The sequence below is a fragment of the Eumetopias jubatus genome, unplaced genomic scaffold (genome assembly GCF_037043125.1).
Source record: "Eumetopias jubatus isolate StellerSeaLion01/CBP00866 unplaced genomic scaffold, mEumJub1_p1.0 scaffold_5, whole genome shotgun sequence".
Lineage (NCBI taxonomy): Eukaryota > Metazoa > Chordata > Mammalia > Carnivora > Otariidae > Eumetopias > Eumetopias jubatus.
This window is the reverse complement of record NW_028274811.1, coordinates 69,942,566-69,967,336: the sequence shown is the minus strand read 5'-3', so window position 1 is coordinate 69,967,336 and position 24,771 is coordinate 69,942,566. Positions and strand designations below refer to the sequence as shown.

Sequence of the window (24,771 nt, the reverse complement as noted above, 5' to 3'; positions counted from 1 at the left end):
AATAATTTTATTAAATGTCAGCTGTGTTGGGGCGCCTGGGTGGCTCAGTTGGATCGAGCCCCGCATCCAGAAGGGAGCCTGCTTCTCCCTCTCCCTCTGCCACTCCCCCTGCTTGTGCTCTCTCTGTCAAATAAATAAATAAAATCTTAAAAATAAATAAATAAATGTCAGCTGTGAAACTATGTTAAAAATATAGAAAGCAATATTGCAAGTTTCATTTAACTTCCCCAAATTCTTACAGTCAGGTATTTTGCTCTCTGCTATGGCATACAATAGCGTTTTTCCTAAGCAATCAAAATTCGCTCATTAGTTGTAAATAATGTACCAAGTACAAAAATGCTGAAAGGTGATATATGTATTTTTAATACAATTATTACCTTAAAACCATAAAACTTTACTTTAGCAAATGCAGTAATCTCTATTTATTTCAACGGCGATTGGACAATACATCATGATGATGACATTGAGGCAATTAGCACACATTTATAAAATGATGGTTTGAACTTACAGTTTATTTTTAATTCATCAGTCTCATGTGCTTTCATGTGGGTATCTGGAAAAATTTCCCGTAAGATTCTACAATCTTATAATGGAAAATTGTTTAAAGATCACATTCCTTTATCAATTCATCACCTATCAATAAACATTTACTGAGTGTGTATTATGTGCCAGGCACTATGCTAAATATTAGAGATATAACAATTATTAACACTTGAGCCCTAGACAAGACATAAAGAGTACCCCTGAGAGGTTTGGAATATTATGGGAGAGACAGTAAAACAAACCAAATAACATATTGTTAAGAAATAGGGTTTTCAAAAGGTGCTGTGAACAAGGAAGAGAAGCATATAATCCAAACTAGGGGAGGGAAGCATGGTTACAGAAGCCTTCTTGGAGGCTTATTGATAAATAAGCCTACTGCCTTGCTTTCAGCATGGCCTACTGATTAAGAGCATAGGTTCAAATCCCAGTATCATCTGTTACTAGCTGTATGAGTTTGGGCAAGTTACTTCATCATTCCAAGCTTGTTTCCTTGTTTATAAGATGGATATGATAGTATTTACCTCACAGTGCTGTGAAGAGGACCAAATAAGATAATGAGTAGAAAGCACAATGGCTGCCATAAAATATGCTAGTATTCTGGTTGTTAGAAATATGACCTCTTTCTCTCTCTCTCTCTCTCTCACACACACACACACACACACACACACACACACACACACACACACACCCCACTTAGCATACAAGCTGGAGGTTTCTGGACTTCTTGGCCAATGTATGTATGTCCTATATACCTGTAAAAGAAAAACCTTCTTCATCCAACCAACCCTGCCCCCTCCATTTTCTGTTATCAGCCAGGCTTTCTGATCCCCTGAAAAGTGTCCTTGACTAGCTTTTCATTATCAGACATGCCTGTGCCATGTCCACTCTCTCAATGTGAGCCTGACCACTGGGAAATCTCTGGACTGTCTACCATAACTCTCCTGTCATCCTTCTCTGTCCCCATATCCATCAGGAGACAGAGCTCTTGCCCTTCACCCTCACCCCGCTCTCTGATGGGTCTTTCTTACCAATGTTTTGGTGATTTTTCCATAGTTCACTTAACCAGCTTTTTGTCCTCTAATGACTGGCCACCACTGTCTCCAACCCAGCAGCCAAAACTTCCTTTCATTTCATTTCCTTTGGAGTGAACATCATTGCAGAGACAGACTGAAAAAAACAATGTGATTAGAACACAAAATCATTGAGGTTCATGAAGATGAGAAAGGGTAGTACTAGAAACAAAGAGTACGGTCTTTTGTTCTTTCCTACATTATCCTCTTTAGGATCATGACTCTATTTTACAATCATTCTTTCCCTTCAGCAATCTCCCACTGGCCAATTGTCTATCAAGTGACTCTCTCTAAAAGGTTCTTCTCTCCTTCCTCTTCATTTGCAGAAAGACCTAAGAGAGGGGGCCAGGCTCAGTTCAATTTCTTCTTATACATTCACCTTTCTGAGGACTTCTACCAGGTTTCACCAAAACAGATCCAAATGAGAGCAAAAGATGAGAATAAATGTAAAATTAAAGTTAAAAGGATTCTCCCTATTCAAGGGGGGGCTCTCTGGTAGAAATAAGGTGTTCCTTTGTATAAGAGCATAAAAGTTTTGATTTGAATATTAAAATTGTTACATAAAATGCAATCTACTCTGGCTTCCAAATTTTGCCTCTAACCCATACCTTACAAAATTATTTTGGTTTTATCAAAGCATTACTCCTACTTTCTAAAGACCAAGGCAGACTATATTATTTCAATTTGTAAATTATTCATGATTTAATTCTGTTCCTCACTTCAGACACTTGGCTTTGTGCATCTTTATAACAGCATGTGTACCTCATGTCTACAAAACGCTTCATATGTTTCAAGTCCAAAATATTAAAGCAGTCATACTCTCCACAGCGAAATAATTTCAAATTCATACATGACTACAAAAATCAATTATCAATGGATTATATCAGTTACATATTAATTTGGGGCAGAAAATTTCAGTTGCCTCATGTTTCCACTGAAATGTATTGATTTAAGTAGTTTATGCATGAACTAAAAAGAAACGTTCATGTTGCAAAAACAAAAAATATAAAACCAATTGTGGATTAGCCACATGTGAATTTACTAAATCACAGATTAAATGTGTGATTTCAAAGTTTAGCTATCATCTAACCTGTTTCCTGACCCTGAAATAAAAGGTCATTTGAAACTCAGAATTCTGGAGGCAGTGAGTCTCCAGCAAAATTTTAAACTTAAATTGCCCCTCCTCCTTGCAGATTTTCCCAACAAACCCTTCCCTCATCATAGCTACTTCTTCTAAGCGGTAGCAAGTAAAATTCCTCAACAACAGGAAAAATAGTAACATGAAAACTGAGCTGCTTCAGATGAATGATAAGCAATAATTCTCTCTTACAGTTTTTAAGTTATGATAGCATGAGTATAATAATTAACAACAATAAATAAAACTAACTTTACAAAGCAGACCCTTGGAAAATGCTTCCATTAAACAGTACTGAAAAAATAGTGACAGTAAACAACAAGTTTTGGGGGTTTTTTTGTTTGTTTTTGAGAGAGAGAGAAGTGGGGCAGATGGGCAGAGAGAGCGAGACAGAGAATCTTAAACAGGCTCCACACCCAGCACGGAGCCAGATGCCGGGCTCAAACTCACAACCCTCAGATCATGACCTTAGCCAAAATCAAGAGTCAGACACTTGACCGACTGAGCCACCCAGGCACCCCAAGTTTTGGGTTTTAAAAATCACCAATAATAATCATCCTCTTCATCAACAGGAAAAATGTAGATGACTAGAAAAGCAACATTCTCTAAGATATCAAATATGAAATTCCAGTTAGCAAAATATGAATATGAGGTAAAAAAAAAAAAAACAGAACTGATTGCAATTATACTTTGCCACTAAAACTCAATATCCATCAGAAAATGTCTGTTATTACAATTAGAATTTTTTTTTTTACCCTCATTAAGTTGTGCTTGTTCAGAAGTCATAAATAGTTCAGAAAAGAAACTTAGCATTGGGGAGCCTGGGTGGCTCAGTCAGTTAAACATCTGCCTTCAGCTTAGGTCATGATCCCAAAATCCTGGGATCAAGCCCCACATCGGGCTCCCTGCTCAGTGGGGAGTCTGCTTCTCCCACTGTCCCTCCCTGCTGCTTGTGTGCTCTCTCACTCTCTAATAAATAAATAAAATCTTTAAAAAAAAGAAAAAAAAGGAACTTAGTATTTCCGATCCTTCCCATAGACCCAATGCCACTCAGTGCGGGATGAATAAACTTTATCAAGTTATCTAACTTAGCAGGATCTACGTGTTACAAATTCATTCAAGAAATTTTCCCTTGAAGCCACTAATCAAATCTGTTGTCAAAAATGTTCTAATGATATGAAGCGTTGTCTTTGCTTCACAGGCAATGCTTTTCTTTATTAGTTGTACACCAAATGGAAATGTAATAAAATGTTAACAGTGGTATCTCTGGGTGGATAGAATTATGGATGACTTCATTTTAATCAAGAAATCAAATATAAAAGATTAACCGGTGTTCACATAATGCATATCATGCTATACCTTAATGTGGGAGAACAGAAACAGAAATTTGGCATTGAATTTTATGATGAAATTCACATTTAAATATCCATTAAGTGTAAAAAATACAACAAACAGCATAAAATTATCAAATATAAAAAAACCTCACTCACTTTACTAGTAATATAGCAAATCTTGCTTCCAGTCTCCACACTGAAGTCATTGTTGCATTTTGAAGATATTAGAGTTAAGTCAGGAGTGCCTGAGTGGCTCAGTCAGTTAAGCGTCTATCTTCGGCTTGGGTCATGATCACCAAGTCCTGAGATCAGGCCCCACGTTGGGCTCCTCACTCAGTGGGGAGTCTGCTTCTCCCTCTCCCTCTCCCCCTGCTCGTGTTCTCTCTCTCTCTCAAATAAATTAAAAAAAAAAATCTGAAAGAAAAGAAAGCATTAAGTCAGTTACAAAATCTTGAAATACAAAATTAAGACCAAAAAAACCAAAAACAATGCCCCTAGTTCTACAGTATTTAAGCCTATCAAGTGTTAGCTGAAATTAAGATTAACCATGGATTTCATATTTTTTTTTAAAAGACTGCTGGTATGGTTTTTCTTACAACCATACACCAAAACTTTCAGTTGAGATGGCTTGCCTTTTTCTTCTCAATAATAATATTGAGCATTTTGATATGTGAAAAACTCCAGACTTGGCAGTAATTTTTACATACCACATCAATATTAAATATCTTGATAGTGATTATCATTTGTCAGTTTTAGACAGAGTTCTTGAGATTGAGTTTAATCCTTTGTACAATAAGGTGCAACAGCCATTGAATATAAAATCCAAGAAACAAATACCGTAAAGACAGATTTCTATTTGAGCTCTGACAAAGATATAAAAAGGGAAGGGGGTGCTAGTTACTCTGTCTACTTGGAATTTTATTCAGTTGTGCCAGCTGAGTGTAGTAGAGGGGTTAGGAAAAGGGAAAGGAGATAACAGCAGTGGGATGTTGTTCTGGGCACAAAAAGCAGCATGTAACTTCACATTGGCAACAGCGAGACAGGCTAACAAAGGGGACAGAAGATGTACTTGACAGGAGTATAGAGAGTTAGCAGATGAGTAGGAGGAGATGGCATATGAGACGTAGGCTAGGGTGCAGTAGGAAAGAGCCTCGGTGGTAAAGATGAATAGCTTAAACCTAATGCAAAATACAATAAGGGCCTAGTGAGACAAGTTCAGAAGACCAAGATAGCAGCTACAGTACATTTCAACTTATCTAAAAGACAGATTTTTAGACATGGAGTTTTGAAAAGGGGAGGTTAAAAAAGTCAGGTGAGAGAAAATATTTAGTCCAAAATTTAGTCCAAGTGGTTTTTTTGTTTGGTTGGTTTTTGTTTTTTCTTTTAGACAGGAAAGCATAGGGGCACCTGGCTGGCTCAGTCAGAAGGGCATGTGACTCTTGATCTCAGGATTGTGAATTTAAACCCCACGTTGGGTGTAGAGATTACTTAAATAAACTTAAAAAAAAATAAAACATAAACAGGAATTTAAAGGTGCCAGAGTTGTTTGTTCATTGTTTGTTGTTTCTGGTGTTTCCATAGTTGGAATAAATAGGAGGTAAACAAAATGAAGCAAGTAAACTCAAGTTTAGACACTTAAAAAATAGTTATGTGACTAAAACCAAAGTGAAGAAAGGTGATAATTAGGATAAGTGAGTATGATCTTAAGTAAAAATGACAGGGGATAAAAATTTCCTGGCAACTTGTCAGTTACCAAAGTGTTTAGGAAGACAGAGCAAAAAGAAAATAAAGAGAAATAGCAAAGTAAATAATAAAGGCAATAACTTATAATATCCTTAAAGCTTCAAAGAGAAGGAATAATGCACTATAAGCACAGGAATGAATTATTTAATATGGTAAAACAACTTTCCAAACTACAAGTAAATCTCTTAGGGTTCTTTCTGGTTAAATGCAATTCTAGTTTATTTAAACAGCTGATTCTTAATTTTTCACAAATGTTATGTTCCAACTAGAAAAATTTTACTAAAAATTCTCAAGAATTCAGCTATCGTTCACTAGGCCTTAAGAATTTAAAACAAATTTATTAATGAACACCTAATTGTCTACTGCACTTTTATATCCATTTCTTGTCCAATGTCATTTGAATACTTAATAAATAATCAACCTTAAGACTGAGACGAGGACATTTTAGCAAATTCACCATTTTACCACTAGGTGGCGAAAATACCCAAGCAGTATCTGTTACCAAAGCTAGTACAAGATCCCAAGCACTTGAACAACAAGAATTTCCACCAGGTGTCAACCAAGAGGAGGAAAAAAAAAACAAAAAAAAAAAGACTACTTTTCCCACTCAAATACATAAATTCAGTTTTAAACATAACCGTCTAAACTCTGTTAAATGGCCTGCCCATTAACTTTCCAAATAGTTCGAATATTTATATATAATGCTGAGTCCAAGATAATTGCCTTGTCAACTAAAATCCAACTAAATAAAATTATTTCTTCCCCCAAAAGCAAGAAAACAGTAAGACCAATGAGTACAGTCAAAAAATTGTCCAAAGTGTATTTGTTTATGAATATATAGTTCCAGATTCATATTTTTCCTTCTACATTTCCCTCTTAGAAACAGTTCTGTTGATTGCAAAAATCTAGATTTTTTTGCCATTTGTTACCAAAATGTTCACAATAAAGAGATAAATGTACTTGTCTTTAAGATGTATTATGAGAATTACTATGTTGAACAGTCTCAGGCTATTGGCCTTGTAAAAATATTAGAACTTTACAAAACATAGCTCTATTATATACATAGCTCTTATATTTAAAAAAAAATACCATCTTAGAGGCTTCACTAATTTCTAACAAAGATTTTTCTATTATGTTGTGAACATGATGTCAACTAAAACACTGTGTCATGCTGCTTCTTTTAAGGTGGTACTTTTTTAGGCCGAACTCCATTTTTAATCCTCTGGACACAGGAGTTGTAATCATGTCATACACTGCACATCTAGCTGTAGGTGGTGTCTTTAAAAAGTCTCTTTTCTTCCTTCTAGGAAGTGGTCAGGCCTTTTTCCCCCTGGTGTCATCATGCAAACAACTTGGTTGCTTTTCGTTGCTATTTAATTAAGAAATGGAAGAAAAAAACAATTGAAAAAGCAAACCCTACTGATTTAAAAAAAAAAAACCTATATAGTTGCTTCTCTTTTTTGCTCCTTATAGTATTCTCTCGTCAGCTTCCTTTGGCCTCGCCTGAGTTCATTTCCACACTGCCTACAACGCACTGGTCTTTTTAAAAAATCCAAGTCAAGAATGCTCTTGTCTATGAACATTATTTCTTGTCTGGTTTTTATTACATTTTCTTTTGAAATTCGGTAGATTATGCTCAGCAACCCGTCGCTTGCCCAACCGGTTTCTTTCTCCCCTTCCCCCATCTCTCTTCACACATCACTTATTCCACCTTCCCATCCAAGCAGTGGGCAAAACCCTGCAGTGCCGTTAACTAACGCACGCTTTGGCCGGTCACTCAGCAGTTTATCCTTACTTGGCTTTGCAAACACCTTCCCAACCCACTCTTTCATTATCTATTAGAGTGTGCTCGGTAAGGGGCACCAGATAGCACGTCGAGGGTTTACGGTAGCCTTCCTACCAATAGGAGCCCACAATGAAGAGAAGTCAGGTTCAGCCTCCCGACAGCCCCACTGTCTTCTTCCCTTAGCTGTACACCTACTGTACCCGCGAGCGAGCGAGGGAGCGAGCGGGGCGCGAGAGGGGACGCGCAGAGAGGGCGGACAGCAGCCGCGGCGTGCGCATGCGCACTGGGGTTGTTTTTCACAAAGCTGCTCTTAAAGTGAGCTGGCAGCCTCCAACCGCCCGTCTTTGTAAGGAGACCACTGAGACTAGCAGGGTTGTGGAGCAGCAGCCTCTCTGCTGCCCTGACTTTTTAAGAAATCTCAATGAACTATTTGTAAAGAATCACTGATCTTGCCTGCAAGCTTTTTGCACGGCAAAGACATCGATCAGTGTTAGGGGAAGATCACATTTTATATGTGATCTTGACTTTTTTGTCTTACATTATATTTTTATAGATTTTGTTATAAACATGGTGCTGGGAAAGGTGAAGAGTTTGACAATAAGCTTTGACTGTCTTAATGACAGCAATGTCCCTGTGTATTCTAGTGGGGATACAGTCTCAGGAAGGGTGAATTTAGAAGTTACTGGGGAAATCAGAGTAAAATCTCTTAAAATTCATGCAAGAGGACATGCGAAAGTACGCTGGACCGAATCAAGAAACGCCGGCTCCAATACTGCCTATACACAGAATTACACTGAAGAAGTAGAATATTTCAACCATAAAGACATCTTAATTGGACACGAAAGAGGTAAGTTTTTATATATTATTCAGAAGTCATTAGACCTGTTTTTTCTTTGGGAAAGTACATTTTCAATTTGTCTGAATTAATATAATTCTACTCCTGGCATAACACATAGCAGTTAGATAAAGATTAGCAAAGTTGGAAGATTTGGCTTCTCCTTGACATTCATCGTGTGTTAAGCCGTAATGCATGCAGGCATCTGCAAAGTGACTGCAAACTGCACTTATTCAACTACCTCTATACCCGGCTTGGTCTGTGCCATACGCACTTGCAATACCTTTGTACCTTACTTGGAAATTCTACTTAAATCCCATTCAGTGATTTTTACTAATAAGTTTTCAAATGAATTGCCAAAATCTGCAGTCCAGTATTCGATTTTTTTCCTTGCACTTTGCAACCCTAGATCTTAAAAACTAAGCTTCAGTGAAGAAATGGAGTAACATTTTTAAGTAGGTTAATAGGTGGTTTTCATTTTTAATATTGACACGCAAAATACCTTAAGGAATTCATCATTGTTCTTTGATAAAGGATTTCTGTGGCTTATTTTGACATATGGTATCGACACCCCACGTGTTTTTTCCCTATTCTCTCCAGATCCTTTATAAATTTACATCAAGCGTTCTCTCTCTTAAAGGACAGTATCTATCATTATGATAGGTTTCAAATCAGTTTTAGAAACCATTTCGGGTCAGTCATCTTCTTTTCCGAGTATGATGCCTAACTTTGGAACGTGCATTCAATGAAACCCGTGCCAGTCAAATGGAATTGAAAAGTATTCGGCACATTGGATTTGATTTTTTGGTTAGAAAAGGGAGATAAAGGGTTGTCAAGGGGAGAAGGGGTCCTGAGATTTCCAATCTATTGTTTAAATGGTTACATTGTGGAAATATAGGAGACTCTAAGCTTGTTTTTCCAAGTTTCCACCCTTTGTTAGAAGCGGTTCAATCCTGTTTCGGACCAGTTCTGGGGGGTGGTGAGGAGGGGCGCTTGTTCTGCTCTCAGCAGATTGGTTACACGCGTCAGGTGGTGGCGATGACTTAATTCCTAGCCCAAGAAGAATATAATGTTAAAACTGGTTATGTAATTTTATGCTTCTCCTTTTTAATGCAGTATTTAGTTCAAATGTTGACGATTTTTCAGTTAGTACAGCACATCTTTGTTCTTTTTTATATTAAAAAATACACATCCCTGATGAAGTGCTAATTGAACTAAGACAAGTGTCGAAATGAAGGATGCTTTGAGTTACGGCATGTAATTCCTTTTTTAAAAATATTAAGATGAAATCAGTTCTTTAGTTGGCTTTTCACAATTACACATAGGTAATCTGCATCCTGAAATTTTTAGTTAATCTTTCCAGGCAGTAACACTGATAAGAAATGCAAATGCTGAATGACAGCCTTGGTATTTGTTGAATGGCAAACACATAGGAGGTTTGTGTTTGAGCCTTTCTGGACATTGCAGGGTTTTTTTTATAAAACGGATAAGAAACAAAGGTTTTGAGGGAGTTCAGGCTTGCAGTGGGATAAAAGAATAACGACTTACGGTGACAAACACAATTTCATTAGTTGCTCCATGATTTCATGGTAAAGAAAAACTATGTACCCCGTACCCCCACGAGATGCCCCTCAACCCCTGCAAAGCGTGGACGAGCTCTTCGCTGGAATAGTTTCAATGACTTAAAAGTGGGACCTCTCAAACTAGCCTGGTAACTGAGACCCCGCCCCGGGCGCCCGGCGATAGGCGGAGCCGCGTTTGTTAGCCTGTTGCTAAGGCGATGCCAGGCTCTGATTGGATTGGGCGCGGGCGGGTGGGGAGAGTGGGCTCGCGCCGGTTGGGGCGAGGCTTGGAACCGGCGTGCGCCGGTAAAGGTCCCTCCAGAGCGGCTGCCCCCGCCCCTACTCGCGTCCCTCCCGGAGCTTCTGGGGGCGCCGTGGCTCGTGTCACAGAATGTTGTCGCCCCTCACCGCGGCCTGCTTTGGGGGCCCCGGAAAGAAGCGATCTCGGGTTTCAGTGGGGAGAAGCTCCTGCTGGCCTTACAGGTGCCGAACGGCCCCTGGGCGTAACTTTAGCTGACAAACCTGTCCAGAAGGAACTTGGGTAGGCAGGGTTAGCAGGACCCCCTTTTCCTGTTTTTCGGCTGGAAGATGTCAGGTGGTTTCTGTAAACGCTCATTTCCTCTTAGCTGAAACAAAGCGTGTTCCCCGACCTATGCAGTCACCAGACCGGCTACCTTGATTGACCTGAGGGGACAGACTACACGTAAAGGCTGTCCAGGAGGGGAAGGAAAAGTGATACATCGAAAGCTGGGTGGGGGCCTCGGGGAGTATCCTCTGACCCCCTCCGCATTGTTTCCCAGAGACCGTGCAGTCCTGCCCCCCCCCCCCCGCCCCAGTTTCCCTCACCGCCACTGTAAAGGTGTCGGGGTGGCCCGAGCCAGATCGAACCGGTCACCGGCTGGGGCGTGTATAGCGGAAGCGCCGCAGCGCCGTCGCCCCGCCCCCAGCCCAGCAGGCTAGGTTGCGCGAGCGCGAGCGCGAGCGCCGCGCGACGTATGCCGTATGTATAGCGGAGCGCGCGGGCGCCGGCGGCGCGCGGGCGGGCCGGCTGGGATCTGCTCGCGCCGGTTTAGGCCGGTCCTCTCCTGCTCCGGTCTAGTTCTTGATTGACAGCCCGGCACTTGTTTACCACGGCGCGGCCGCCGCCACTCGCCTCAATGAGACTGCTGAGCTGGCACAAAAAGGGAGCGAGAAGGGAAGAAAAGGAGAGGGAGGCAAACTTTGGGCGCCTTCGAGGGGAGCGAATTTAAATGGCCCCCAACTCACCAGTCAGTTTTCGGTGCTGAATTTCGTTCAGAGGTTTTGCACAAGGGAAGAGGAAAATAGTACTGAGATAGAAGAGAATCATTGTGATTTCTGAATAAAAGTACCCGCATATAGACGCTTTTTCTCCCTTTTCTCTTTTGATGTGAGGGAAGCATCGCGTTCTGTAGCTTCGGTACTTTAGTGAGGAAAAGTTAAATGATAATACCAATTTCATCTACTCTCATGGTTAATGTTGGCTTCTACGCTGAAAAACTACATCACTAAGACATTTACGTAATTATAGTATCTACTCAGAAGGCTAAAAAAGAATCCAGAATCCCCTCCCACATTTTCGTTAAATACATATTTTTGGAGAAATTTTAAAAAATATTTGGCCTAAAGAAAATTGGTTGTAAAATGAAAGCAGTTGGGAACAATTAGTGTTCATTTTTCAAGGATGTGGAACAGTGTTGTTTCCCCGTAAGCAGGCACCTTTTAAATCTAGAGATATATTTTTTTATATATGCAAATTTCTAGCTGTTGCTAGGACAGACTTAGTGTGATCATTTTAGGTTCAATAAAGAATTTTTATTTTTAGCTCTGAAACTGACATTAAAATCACTGTTCCTTTTTTCTTTTTAACTTCAACGTTTGACGAAGTTTTCTAATGGTTTTAGAATGGTAACATTCATGTCATCTGCGTCAAAACTGACAGACCTTAAAGGTTTGCACAATTTTTATTTTATATATAGTCTTAGGATAAATAAGTTAACCATTGGAGACAAAGATAACGCGTTAGTGAGAGGTTTGAGCTCTGACTCTTGTTGAACATATATTGTGTTAGATACAGATGCTTTACAGTTTGAGTCATTTACCATTAAAAAACTGACTTTAAGGGCATTGATTATCCCCATCTTACAGATGAGGCAACAGAAGAGTTGGGATTTGTAGTTCACCCAGAGGAAGTGACTAAAGTTAGAATTAAGATCTCTGAGACTCCAAAGCTTGTGGCCTTAATTATTATAGGAGTACCTTTAAGTATTGCCACCAGGAAGAGTGTGTAAAGGTTTAATATCAAGTCTTTTGTTTTCTTTTTCTGTTTGTTAGATGATGATAATTCAGAAGAAGGCTTCAACACTATTCATTCAGGAAGGCATGAATATGCATTCAGCTTCGAGCTTCCACAGACGTAAGTATTACGAGTAACAGGCATTTTTCATAAACCTCCATTCTTTTAAAGTTAAAATTATTCTAAATTTAAATATTTTTAGTTTAAAAAAAAACCCTTTTCATCACTGAATGTTGCTAGAGGAAAACAATACACTAACAAAAGAAGCTGCTTTTTAATGTAGCCTGGCAAAATTATAGAAAGCAAAGCTCAATTCTTAGTACTCTGTCTCCAAATTTATGAGGTCTTTAAAACTGAAGTAGTATTTCATGTATCTTGAGTGAATTGGAAGGTGCTAGTCTGAATGTAAGCACTTTCTATTTTATTGTCAGTTGAAATTAGCAGAAGCATAGAACTTATCAAGTCTCTTATTCAGTAATTTATAAAAATCCAGTGTTTTTTCTGTTAATGCTAACCAACAGCAGTAAGGTAAAAGGATAAACATAATTAGGAATATCCTAACTTTGATACAAATTCAGTAGCTTCTGTGAAAAGAGCTATTGAAAAAGTCACGAGTGATACTATGACCTGGACTTAAAAGGAAACACCCATCAGATAACTGAATATAAGGCATGGAATAGAGTATGGAAAAAGGAAAGTGGTTTATTCTTAATGTAAAAATAGATCATCAGAAGAGATTATCCCCCCCAAATTTTCTTAATAATCTTTGTTAATTCTAGTACTTGAGTTGTTATATGCGGATAGAACTCATAAATGGTATTTTTCAGAGTATTCTATTTACCATATTACTTAACATCTTTCTAAATGTAATGCCCTAATCTACTTTTAAGAGAAATACTGTCTGTGAATATAATGCTAATATTGGGTCTGAATAATTTATCTATAAACCAAAGTCATCTAAAGTAGACTCTGGAAGACTAACATAAATACTGCATTTTACTTTTCTGTGCTATACACGTTAATGTAGGAGTCCAAAATGCAAAAAAAAAAATCTGTAAAAACCACTACTTCTCATGTTAATCTAAGTTAGTAAATAACTGAACACTGGGCATTTTTCTAATGAAATTATGAAAAAGAGACTAAACTCACTGAAATAAAACCTTCCACAATTAATAAAATCTGGGAGAGTTGAAAACCAGTTCTGATTCTCTTGATACAGATTAATAGAAATGTTTCTTTCTCTTATTAAGCCTATAAAGTTAGAAAACATGGCCAAAAAGAGTTAGAACACGAGAAAACTAGGAAATGGAAAAGCAGCTTTTTAGATTTTCGGTAGACTTTATAAAAGGTGAAATTCTGAAATTAATAACAGCTGTTCTAGGCATTTTCTAGACCTTCTTAGTTACTATAAAAAGAGAGAAAATTCCTAGCCAGTGTGTAGAATTTCTCAGTAGAAATACTAAAACCACTCTTAACTTTGTTTTTAAATTTTCAATCTTTCAAGAATTGATTTCCAAACTTTTATAATTTTGCCACCAGCTTTAAAAGTAGCCTCTTCTTAGTTTAAAGGGATTGTATTCTTCTGGCTTTTTAAAGCAAAATTTCTTTAATACTTTAGTGTTAGCTATTGTTTTTTGGAAAACAGGTTTTTTTTTTCCCCAATGACTTATCCCTTTGGAAATTAAAAAAATTCTGTTTGATACCTCATTGATACATAAACAGTGCAAATAGTAACACTTCTATGGTGAGCTACTGTATAATTATTAAAAAGAGGTATAAAATTAATATATTGAACTTTATATTCTGCACAGACCACTTGCTACCTCATTCGAAGGCCGACATGGCAGTGTGCGCTATTGGGTGAAAGCCGAATTGCACAGGCCTTGGCTTCTACCAGTAAAATTAAAGAAGGAATTTACAGTCTTTGAGCATATAGATATCAACACTCCTTCATTACTGGTAAGAATTGACTGAATTCTTCATTCTTTGTTTTTGGCATATAAATACTAAAGAATAATCACCTAAAACTATGCAATCTGTATAATTTTAAAATAGTGATTTTAAATTCCATAAATACTAATTTATTTTTAAAAATACAGTCAAGAGCACACAAATTAATGAAGAATATGCTCATATTTTCTGACACTGTAATAACTTTAAGAAAATTTTAAAAGTAAAGACAGCATATGGTATGAGATAACTCTCACTCGGAAGTTAAAAGAATAACAAAAAAATAGATCTATTCCCTGGATAATTTTAGTAGAGGAGGAACGGCAGTATCAATTATTATAAGACAATATCACTTACTATGAAAATATCATAATCTAAAATTTGAACTGCATTGATATTCCAATACAGGGATAGTTGTCAAATGATGGGGAGATTGTCACTTTCACGAAAAAAAAGAATTATATTTTAAAAGAAATCCTTTTTAATTGCATTTTTTTCATGAGATTCAAATTTATCTTAAAAATGAGAGTTTTCCTTTTTTCACATAACTAATTTTTACATTCTCAAAGAAAAATGTTAACATTTGGGATTATAACCAAGTTGCTTTTCAAGCTGCCTTTTTTTTTTTTAAGGCAGTTGAAGTGGAATGTGGAAAGGGTTTTTTTGTTTGATAGGTTGTTTTTAATTACTGTATATGTAAATAATGTGAGCTAAAACTATGTTTATGGAATATGATGTTAAGCCCTGTACCCCTTTTTTTAATTGGATGGAGATTTATATAAAGACAAAAATAATTGTATAATTCAGAAGCCATTGGTTAGTTTTTTAAAAAAGTATATTTGAATACACTTGGAAAAAAGCTACACTGCTTGTAATTTTAATTCTCCAAGAATTTAGGGTTTTATTTTAAAACATTGTTACACTGTCCTAATTTGTGCGTTGACCTTTTTCTCTAAATTTATTTCTTACAGTCACCCCAAGCAGGCACAAAAGAAAAGACTCTCTGTTGCTGGTTCTGTACCTCAGGCCCAATATCCTTAAGTGCCAAAATTGAAAGGAAGGGCTATACCCCAGGTATGTATGAGATGGATTCCCAATGAAAACGATCTTTCTTCACTTAGCTTTTGTGTATAAATGTATAGTATTTTTACTAAATGCAAACATAATACAGTATTCTTTGGTAAAACAACCCAGTTTTCTTTCATAAATGGGAATGTAGTGTCCATTTTTAAATAGCTACTAGAAATGAGTAGTTCATTTTTATAATTCTAAGTTACTTGCCACTTTTGGGACTGTTTTTCATCCATGTAGTCCATTGAACTTTCAGACTTTGGCTTAACAATCTACATTTCTGGAGTTTTAGTTGTTTTTGTTTTTGTTTAACAGCAGATTCATATTTTTTTCCCTCTAGGTGAATCAATTCAGATATTTGCTGAGATTGAGAACTGCTCTTCCCGAATGGTAGTGCCAAAGGCAGCCATTTACCAAACACAGGCCTTCTATGCCAAAGGGAAAATGAAGGAAGTAAAACAGCTTGTGGCTAACTTGCGTGGGGAATCCTTATCATCTGGAAAGACAGATACATGGAATGGAAAGTTGCTGAAAATTCCACCAGTTTCTCCCTCTATCCTCGACTGTAGCATAATTCGTGTGGAATATTCACTAATGGTAGGTATAGATTTAAGGATTTGCTGTTTAGTATTAAAGTCATGAGGATATCATTTTTTCTTACTCTAGGATTTGGTTTTTATATTCTATATCTCATATATACAAGTATATGTAAATCTGTGAGTTACAATTACTAATTTTATGTCACATGTAAACGTGCCACACAGTATTATACGTAGTGGAGGAATTTTTCTTGTATATTCTATGTATATGTAAGTAAATGAAGGTCTGAGATAACATTAAAATTGGGTTATTAGTTTTTAAAAAAAATAATGCTTGTAATTCTAAGCCTACTGTTTCCTTTCAATGTTTAGGTATATGTGGATATTCCTGGAGCTATGGATTTATTTCTTAATTTGCCCCTTGTCATTGGTACCATTCCTCTACACCCATTTGGTAGCAGAACCTCAAGTGTAAGCAGTCAGTGTAGCATGAATATGAACTGGCTTGGTTTATCCCTACGTGAAAGACCTGAAGGTAATTTGATAATGCATGTTTAAGCCTAATCTGTTATTACTATTTTCAAGAACATAATTTTGCTAATAATATTTTATGACTAGGTAAACTCTTGTCTGTATCTGTAGGAAGTAGATGCGTCCCTAATGTTAGATTTAAAACCTATATCCCTCTAGTTTTAATCACAAAACAATTATTATTTTTATCTTGACATTCCTTTTTAATATCTACTATTCTGTGTATTTTGACATGCATAAGAACATGCTGTTCGAATTGCGTGTATCTTTTTCCTTCAGCACCACCCAGCTATGCAGAAGTGGTAACAGAGGAACAAAGGCGGAACAATCTTGCACCAGTGAGTGCTTGTGATGACTTTGAGAGAGCACTTCAAGGACCACTGTTTGCATATATCCAGGAGTTTCGGTTCTTGCCTCCACCTCTTTATTCAGAAGTAAGCACAGCTCCTCAAGTCTGAAATGGGCTGACTCTCCTGGAAAAGAGCATTACAGACTTTTTAAAAAATACATTTAGATTTTGATTAATATCATATTTAATAGAGAAACATAAATTAGAACAACAGGATTAAACATTAGATTAAATTTAATAAGTAGGATTCTTATATTATTGGGGAAATAGGGAATAATTTTAATGTATCAGTAGGAGTGGCATTTTGCAATCATGAACTAATTAAGTAGGTAGAATTTATCTTTTCCAATTTAATTCTTGCACATTTTTACATTCCCAGTCATAGGGGAAAATAACATATTTGCAAAAATGTTAGACAAATATTTCTACACTGTTTATTTTTATACATCTCATATTGATGACCACTAAGCATTTACATGAGTAAAACGTGGCTCTTAACTTGGGAGAAGCTCACAGACTGATGAGAACAAATTTAGAAGCAAAATATTCCATAACAGTGGGATAGGAATACACACAGTTCATTTGAAGAGCAGTTCATTAGGCCTTGGAAATCAGGAAGGCTTCCCTGGGAAGGTGATTGTTAAGTCGAATCTTGAGAATACATCTTAATATATATTGTGCCGGGCTTTAAAGTTGGCCTTGATACCAATATAATACCAAGTAATTTTGTAAATCACTAGAATCAACTTTATCCTTTTGGTTATCACAGTTTAGCTATTTAACAATGAAATATTACTCCCAAATAAAACCTGAGTGGGATTGCTGCACTCTGCAAGAAATTGCTGCTTTCCCCCCTTAATAATCTGACTAGAAGAGTCCATTTTCCTCCAGATGTGGTTAATAGAAGATCCACTTTATTCATTGATTATAGGATATTTAGAATTTGTTCTTGCAAATTATTCATTAGCCATATTTTTCTATCCCACAATTCCATTTCACACAATTTTCCCTTACATGCTAAAAATGTTCTCCCACTTACTATAGATTTCATTACTACATTTTTATGCCAATGTTGCTATCTTAAGTCCATAATTGCTGATTTGATCTGAGACTTTCTGGCTGTACAACAGGCATTTTAAAAGAATGGCAATCTCAGTATCCACTTTTAAGCAATTTGTGGCAAAATTCTACTACCTTTTAAAGTGAACTAAAAATAAGAGAATTAAAAACTTTTAAAATCCTAAATTGGTTCAGAATGTGATTCAGTTAATAGTTACATAGAAAGGGGGAAGTTCCAGATTGTATTAAAGTGTTTTTCTCTTGTCATTAAAAGTTACTTGCTTTTTTTCCTTCAAAACATGTTTTACCTAAAGTTTTGTGAGTCACTTTAGATTGTGCCACATTTAAATGCAAATAAAAAATGGGTCTTGTCCAAAAGATGTTTCAGTAAAAGAAATGTATTAAAGCCAACTAGTTGCCTTCCTGTGCCCATTCTCTCTCTACCTGAGAAGCAACTGAAATATAGTCATTTTGCTTAAATGTATGTGCATATGAAAGTCTCTCTAGTCATAGAGAAGGTGGGCAGACTCTAGAGCATTTTGGGTTCAGCATGGCTATTTCTTGATACAGTTTTCCTAGGCCCTCTCTGGTGTTTTACATCCACAGGTTATTACTTCAAATAAGCTCCAAGAACATTGTTTACACAACGGCATTCTTCCCAAAGCCTAGAAAAGAGATGAGTTGACTTTTGTAAAAGGATGAAAGGGATACTTTACAAAAGGAGATCATTACTATGAAAATGTTCTCCATTGTGTATTTGAATCTTAAGTACTACTAAATGCTGAGTAAAACACCATTCCCTGGTAAAATTTTACCATTAGCTTTTGGGAAGGAAAACTATTTGGGCATATATTAATCTAGTAATTAAATATCAGACACTTTATAGATAATACTAGTATCCTTTTCTCCCTTCCCCTACATGCTGTGTATGTTCTTTCTGATTCCTCAGTAATACTTACAATGTTAGTCATTGCTGCATTTTTACTAGACTTTATCAAGTCACTTTGTAATTTTTTTTCACTTTTTTTTTAGATTGATCCAAATCCTGATCAGTCAGCAGATGATAGACCATCCTGCCCCTCTCGTTGAAGGAACACTTGGTTAAATCAAGTTGATGTGGGTTCTGGACTGTATCTCTTCCCAGCTGAGGACAGAGAAGTATCTTGGAGACACGTTTTCAGAGGAAGTGGAATTGCTTTTGCCCAGAAAAATGGCAAACACATGAAACAGCCAGTGATCATGCTTTAGAAGCCTACAGCAACATTCTGGGACTGCTCCAACATGCTTGAAGATCTAAGCTTTTCTCCTTTAAAACAGGCACATACTAAGAGCAGTCTTCTTAGCCTATGGTCATACGTGTCAAGACACCACGTTGTAAAGAGGGATGATTTCCTTCTTTTGATTTGAAAATTTGCACATGCTCAATGCTTACATTGTGCAGTTCCGATGTCACTACAGCTTTTTTTTTTTTTCCATTTATGCCAGACTCTTGATACTCTTTAAAAACTTGTTTGTGGTCAGCACAACAAGGAACAAAAGAAAGCTTTGAAAAAACTTAAACATGAAAAAAACGCACTGACTTTTTTTTTTATTTAATATAGCCTGGACTTTACCTGCGTATGCACATGCTCAGAAATGTCCTACTAGGCTGACCATGTATCACCTCTTCAGCTTGGATCCTATTGTGGATTTATTTACAAACATCAAATGCCTTCAAGCCAATCCTTCTTGCTGTATGTTTTGCAGCCTACTGTAGTAGATACGCAACAGATATGTGGGAAAAGAGATAAGAGGAGGAAGCTAATAGACTTTGTCAAGATTGTATACCTTCTTGGTTTCTTTTAAGAATTTGTTGCCTTTCTACTATTACAGCAAAGCAGCATTTTGTTACTGACTGCCTAAAATCACTTAATCTCAGGTGAACGCATCACTTGCCAAACTGTTGGAATGCTATTTGTGTTTTGTTGCACTGTTATTTTGTTTGGTTGGTTGGTTGGCTTTTTGGAGAGGGAAATTTGGAAAAGGGACATACACAAAAGTGATACCCCACCCACATTCCCTTTTTATCATTACATAAAAGAAGAAACTAGCAGAGCTAAGAATGGAGTAAAGATAGGCAGTATGGCAGGCACCAGCAAAGAGGTAAGGGCTTGTTGCTCTTAAAAATTATTGTTATTTTTATTAAGAGTATGGAAATTTTCCAGTCACTGGAGAGGAGGAGAAAGTGCATTTATTTTTATAACAGAGTTACTTAATTACCTCCAAAACACATATGTTGGAAATCATTTTTGCTGGTGCAGAGTGTTTTAATGAGCAGGAATATATATATATTCAGGTTACGATTAGAGAGCTTAATTTATACATTTCCTATCCTGCTAAAGCTTCTCAGAGCTTGAAAACCCAAGTTTATTCTAAAAGTGTATAACTTCAAAATTATAAATACTAGAACGTGTGCTGGAATGAGAACTGTTTTCTATTTTTGTGGTTTTTCTAGTGAAAGTATTTTTTCCATTACCTAAAGAACATTTTGTTAAACATGAGAAACCACTCACTTTGAGTATATATAGATAAGAAGAGCAACCACATCAGTAAATTATAGTTTATATTAAAGATAATTTACAGTTGGCTCATAACAAATATACCAGCATTCATGATGACACTTAAAAACCATTTTCCAAGGTACCAAGTGTACTGATGGTCTTATTTTAGAAGGAATTCAGCTCTGATGTTTTTAATGAAAATCAGCATCTGTGATGTTGCAACATACGTGTGAAATGGGTGTTACATCTATCCTGCCATTTAACCCCACAGTTAATAAAGTGGCTGAAAATAACAGTAACTCTGGCTTGGTGCTTGACTTGGTTAAATACTGTCTTAAAGCTTCATACAAAACAAATAGGCTTTTCCATAAGTGGCCTTTAAGAAAACATGGAAGACAATTCATGTTTGAAAATGCTGACAGGGTGAAGAAAGCCCAGCGTAAAAATGAATCGCGTTTTAAGTGATTCAGTAAAGGGTTTGGGCTCCCGTAGCAAACTAATACTAGATAATAAGGAAATGGGGGTGAAATATTTTTTTATTGTTGTTAAATCATTTTGTGAATGTCCCCCTCAAAAGAAGCTAATGGAATATTTGGCATAAAGGGCATTTGGTGGTTTTATTTTTGTTTGGGGGGGGATTGTCTGAAAATCCCTTTTCTTTTCTCTCTTATGTCTAACTGACTAGGGAACAATTGTTGATATGCATAGCATTGGAATACTTATCACCATATACTCTTATAAATAACACATGAAGCAAGAATGACCAATATTCTGATAATTGGCACTGGGTCACAAAATGAAATGTGATTAAATTTTAAATATATAAAACTTTATCAAATAAAGTTTTATTTACCCCATTGAAGTATTTCTTTACTTTCTTGTTTAGAGGCATTACTTTACTCTTTTCTAAATATTGGTCAATTCCTGACATAAGATGTGAGGTTCACAGTTGTATTCCAGTATTCAAGATAGATTCCTGATTTTGCAATTAGGAAAAGTAAAATCCAAAACATTAGCAAAACAAAGTGCAATATTAAATGTTTGCTTTATAGATTATATTCTATGGCTGTTTGTAATTTCTCTTTTTTTCCTGTTTTATTTGGTGCTGAATATGTCCTTGTAGGCTCTGTTTTAAGAAAACAATATGTGGGAAATGATTTAATTTTTCCTATTGCTCTTCCTTGTGGAAAATAAAGTGTTTTGTTTTTTTCTTTTTTGTAAAATTGTTTGGAGAGTTATTTGAATCTTGATCATGTCAGTAACTCATCATACATGCAAACACTATTAGGACTACAATTAAACTCTATTTTAAGCCAGTCTGGATAAGAATTGCTTCAAGCCACCAAAGAGAACTACTGAAGCCTTAAAGGAATTTTTAATACTAATTTATCAGTGGCTTAATAATTCATCAAATTATGGATGCTTTTTTTGATAAAACCTATAAATTCATTATATAAATTCCAGTCCTATCTATGAACCAGGTAAAATAGTTTCACTTTCAGGTACAAATTCCCTCTTGCTGTGATACGTCCAAGTTTCTAGTACTTCAAGAGCACATAAATTTAAAAGGTATATTAACTAATCTTACAAAAATATTTTTTCTGAATTTTTAAACAACAGTGAGTACTTTTTCTCAATGTGTGGATTTGACAGTGATTTGTAACAAGTACTTTTGGATCACATTTAGAAAATAACTATTTCAGTGTTTATATATTTATAGATCAGCTATCAAGTTGTACATGTGCCTTACTATATGAATCTCCCATATTCTGAAATGTGTATACACATATAAAGTGTGTTACAAAGAAATGTTTAGACAATATAATCAATTCTATGGAAATAAGAGCTAGCAATCTACCCAATGTCTTTATACAATAAGGAATAAATGACTCGGGAAAGAATTAGAGCATGGGAAGCGGAGACATAGGTTTTGGGTTCTGTAACTTTAGATGTAGCCTTAAACAAGATGTGTCAATTTTGATGTCTTCATCTACAAAGTGGAAAAGTAGGTATCCAAAGTCCCCTTCATCAAGGCAGAAGATTGTAATACATCTTTAGGTAAATAATTCTCTAAGTCAATTATAACATTGGGAATGAACCACATTGCTTCTAAATTTGTATTAGAATACTTTTAGGTCAGTACATATTTCAAGTTATATACGACTCTATACTTACCAAAATCTTTATCACCAGTTAGGATTTAATGAATGGCCAAACTCAGTATATTTTTCAGGATTATAATGTAACAGAGGGAGAAACTCAAGACTAGCTTAAGTAAAAAACTGTATTAACCAGTAATTCCAAGGATGAATTATATTAAGTACATTCAGATCCAGAAATCCAAATAATGCTCTGAGGACACACTCTTGTCTCTCATCTCTGTTCACTTACCTTTTTTCATATTAGCCTTATTCTTTGATATTAGATGGGCCAGGAAAGATAACCCCAACTTTTACAGCTTCTGGAAGAAAAGCCATCTTGACTCCAAATCACTTGTTAGGGGAGATTCTGATTGGCCAATATCTAGGTCATGTCTCATGCCACATAGAATGGGTTTCCCAATAGAAATCTGTTTCCAGAAGAAGGGAGAAAAAAGGTTACTATATATTCTTGCTATTTCAAATGTTGTCCAAACCAGCAGCAATGGCATCAGTTAAGAAGTGCATTAGAAAAGCAGAATATCAAGGTCTATCCCAGAATACTGTTTACATGATTCCCAGGTAATGTATAAGTACAGTAAAATTTAAGAAGCTCTGTAGCACACCAAAGAAAATTAAGAGATGAAGACACAACAGGCAACTTTATTTTCATGAGTCCCAAACTAACTGAGCTGAGGATTTGGGGTACTTAATAAGTGAAAAATAATCATGCCATTTTATTTTTTTTAAGATTTTATTATTCATTTGAGAGAGAGCGTGTGTGCACGCGCAGGAGCAGGGGGGAGGGGCAGAGGGAGACGGAGAAGCAGGCCCTCCACTGGGAGCCCTACACAGGACCGGATCCCAAGACGCAGGGATCATGACCTGAGCCAAAGGCAGCCACTTAACCGACTAAGCTCCCCCAGGTGCCCCAATAATGCCACTTTAAATCCCAAAGCCTGTTTATGGCTTGATATTTTTGAGATACAACTTTGTAACTACTATAATAATAAATATTATACCTTCAGAATTCCTATAACAACAATCAGCATTTCTCAAAACATGCATGACTGAATGATGAAATATTTTGCCTTTTTATTTCTTGATTTCAAAATCAATAGGAGATGCATTTTTCAATTCATGTGAGAAAAATTTATTGATATAAGAAAATTAATTTGACTTTTGAGGAATATAGTCTGCAATTTTTTTTAGAAAAAATTTAGGAAAATGTGGGAAATACATGAATATGGAAATCTAATACATGAATATGTCAAGTTCAAGACAACCAGTAGTTTAAAAATCCAAATGCACAAGCCCAACTGGAAATAGAACCGGTATCACTGTCTTTGTTGAACAGCACGAAGTTAAACATATAAGTAAAAAAACATATTTTTTCAAACCAGCTATACAGACACCAACTTAGGTAAATGAAGTCACGATATTATAGAGCCAAAAAAAACAAAAAGTTGCTTTAGAATAGGTCTAGTATTTATATGTATATAAATGTTTATATGTGCATAAAAGAGTATATAGCCTAATGTGATTAAAGAAAACAAGTGTTTATGACATTAGGAATTTCTGATACATTATAGTTAATTCTAACTGGAAATGGATATTTGCTACTTCTAAATTGAAGACTTACATAAGTTCTCAACATCAATTTCCAATCTAAACAAAAGGATTACTACCTCTGGCCTGGTAGCTCTCTGGGAACATTAATAAAGTTAAAATAGTGAGTTAAAACATCTTTGTATAATTTAGAGATCTATTTACTAGTTACACAAAACAGTCTTACCAGTGAACAGAAGGATGTGAAAGATTATATAAACATATTGTCCTAACATAAGTCTGACAGTGTCGATACAATGGTTGAAAGCAAATTATTGCACTTTAGATGACATGAATTTTTGCCAAAAGGAGAAGCCATCTGATCCTTACTGAATATAGGAATTTTTACTTATTAGATAATTTTTCTCTAATGAATTAATAGTTTAAATAATGATAGAAATGCAAAAAAAAAAAAACTGCTAGAATAAGCAGCCAGTTTCTGCTTTGCTTTTTTTAAGGAAATCAACATTTCTACCTTCAAACGTAAGACACACTTTTATAATCTACACCTCTTGACAGATCTGAATCCCAAAATGTAGTACTCAAGATGTTTAGGACAACAGGAAAATAACAGGAAACTAAGATACAGCACACGCATCATGTAAACAAGGATGCTGGCAGCCTATAAAGGCATACCTGGAACCCAAACAACAAAATCACACAC

At 36.1% G+C, this 24,771-nt stretch overlaps 1 protein-coding gene and 2 long non-coding RNA genes across 5 annotated transcripts in view; 1 reads left to right on the top strand and 2 right to left on the bottom strand.

Moving 5' to 3' along the window:
* Positions 1-502: 502 nt before the first annotated feature.
* On the bottom strand, positions 503-7,846 carry LOC114199975 (uncharacterized). Its single transcript, XR_003607377.2, has 4 exons — positions 7,726-7,846; positions 4,239-4,496; positions 1,572-1,710; positions 503-1,073 (listed from the first exon to the last, which is right to left on the bottom strand). It is a non-coding gene; the product is annotated as an uncharacterized LOC114199975 (long non-coding RNA).
* A 94-nt stretch (positions 7,847-7,940) lies between these two features.
* ARRDC3 (arrestin domain containing 3) lies at positions 7,941-20,660 on the top strand. Of its 3 annotated transcripts, XM_028091929.2 has the most exons (8): positions 7,943-8,458; positions 12,361-12,442; positions 14,134-14,281; positions 15,244-15,346; positions 15,684-15,940; positions 16,255-16,417; positions 16,693-16,847; positions 18,854-20,660. In XM_028091929.2, exons 1-8 carry the CDS (start codon positions 8,179-8,181, stop codon positions 18,908-18,910), a joined length of 1,245 nt encoding a protein of 414 aa, XP_027947730.1. In that variant the 5' UTR covers positions 7,943-8,178; the 3' UTR covers positions 18,911-20,660. The 3 variants fall into 3 exon arrangements, with proteins under 3 accessions (XP_087879513.1, XP_027947730.1, XP_087879514.1); XM_088023387.1 differs by lacking the exon at positions 18,854-20,660 and having other exon boundaries at positions 7,941-8,458; positions 16,655-16,815; XM_088023388.1 differs by lacking the exons at positions 7,943-8,458; positions 14,134-14,281 and having other exon boundaries at positions 12,359-12,442.
* LOC114199969 (uncharacterized) overlaps positions 16,542-24,771 on the bottom strand; it is a 21,424-nt gene continuing 13,194 nt past the window's right edge. The window contains exons 2-3 of the long non-coding RNA XR_003607376.2: positions 22,753-22,930; positions 16,542-16,886 (exon numbers count right to left, since the gene is read on the bottom strand). This is a non-coding gene — a long non-coding RNA (uncharacterized LOC114199969). The remainder of the gene's footprint in view (positions 16,887-22,752; positions 22,931-24,771) is intronic.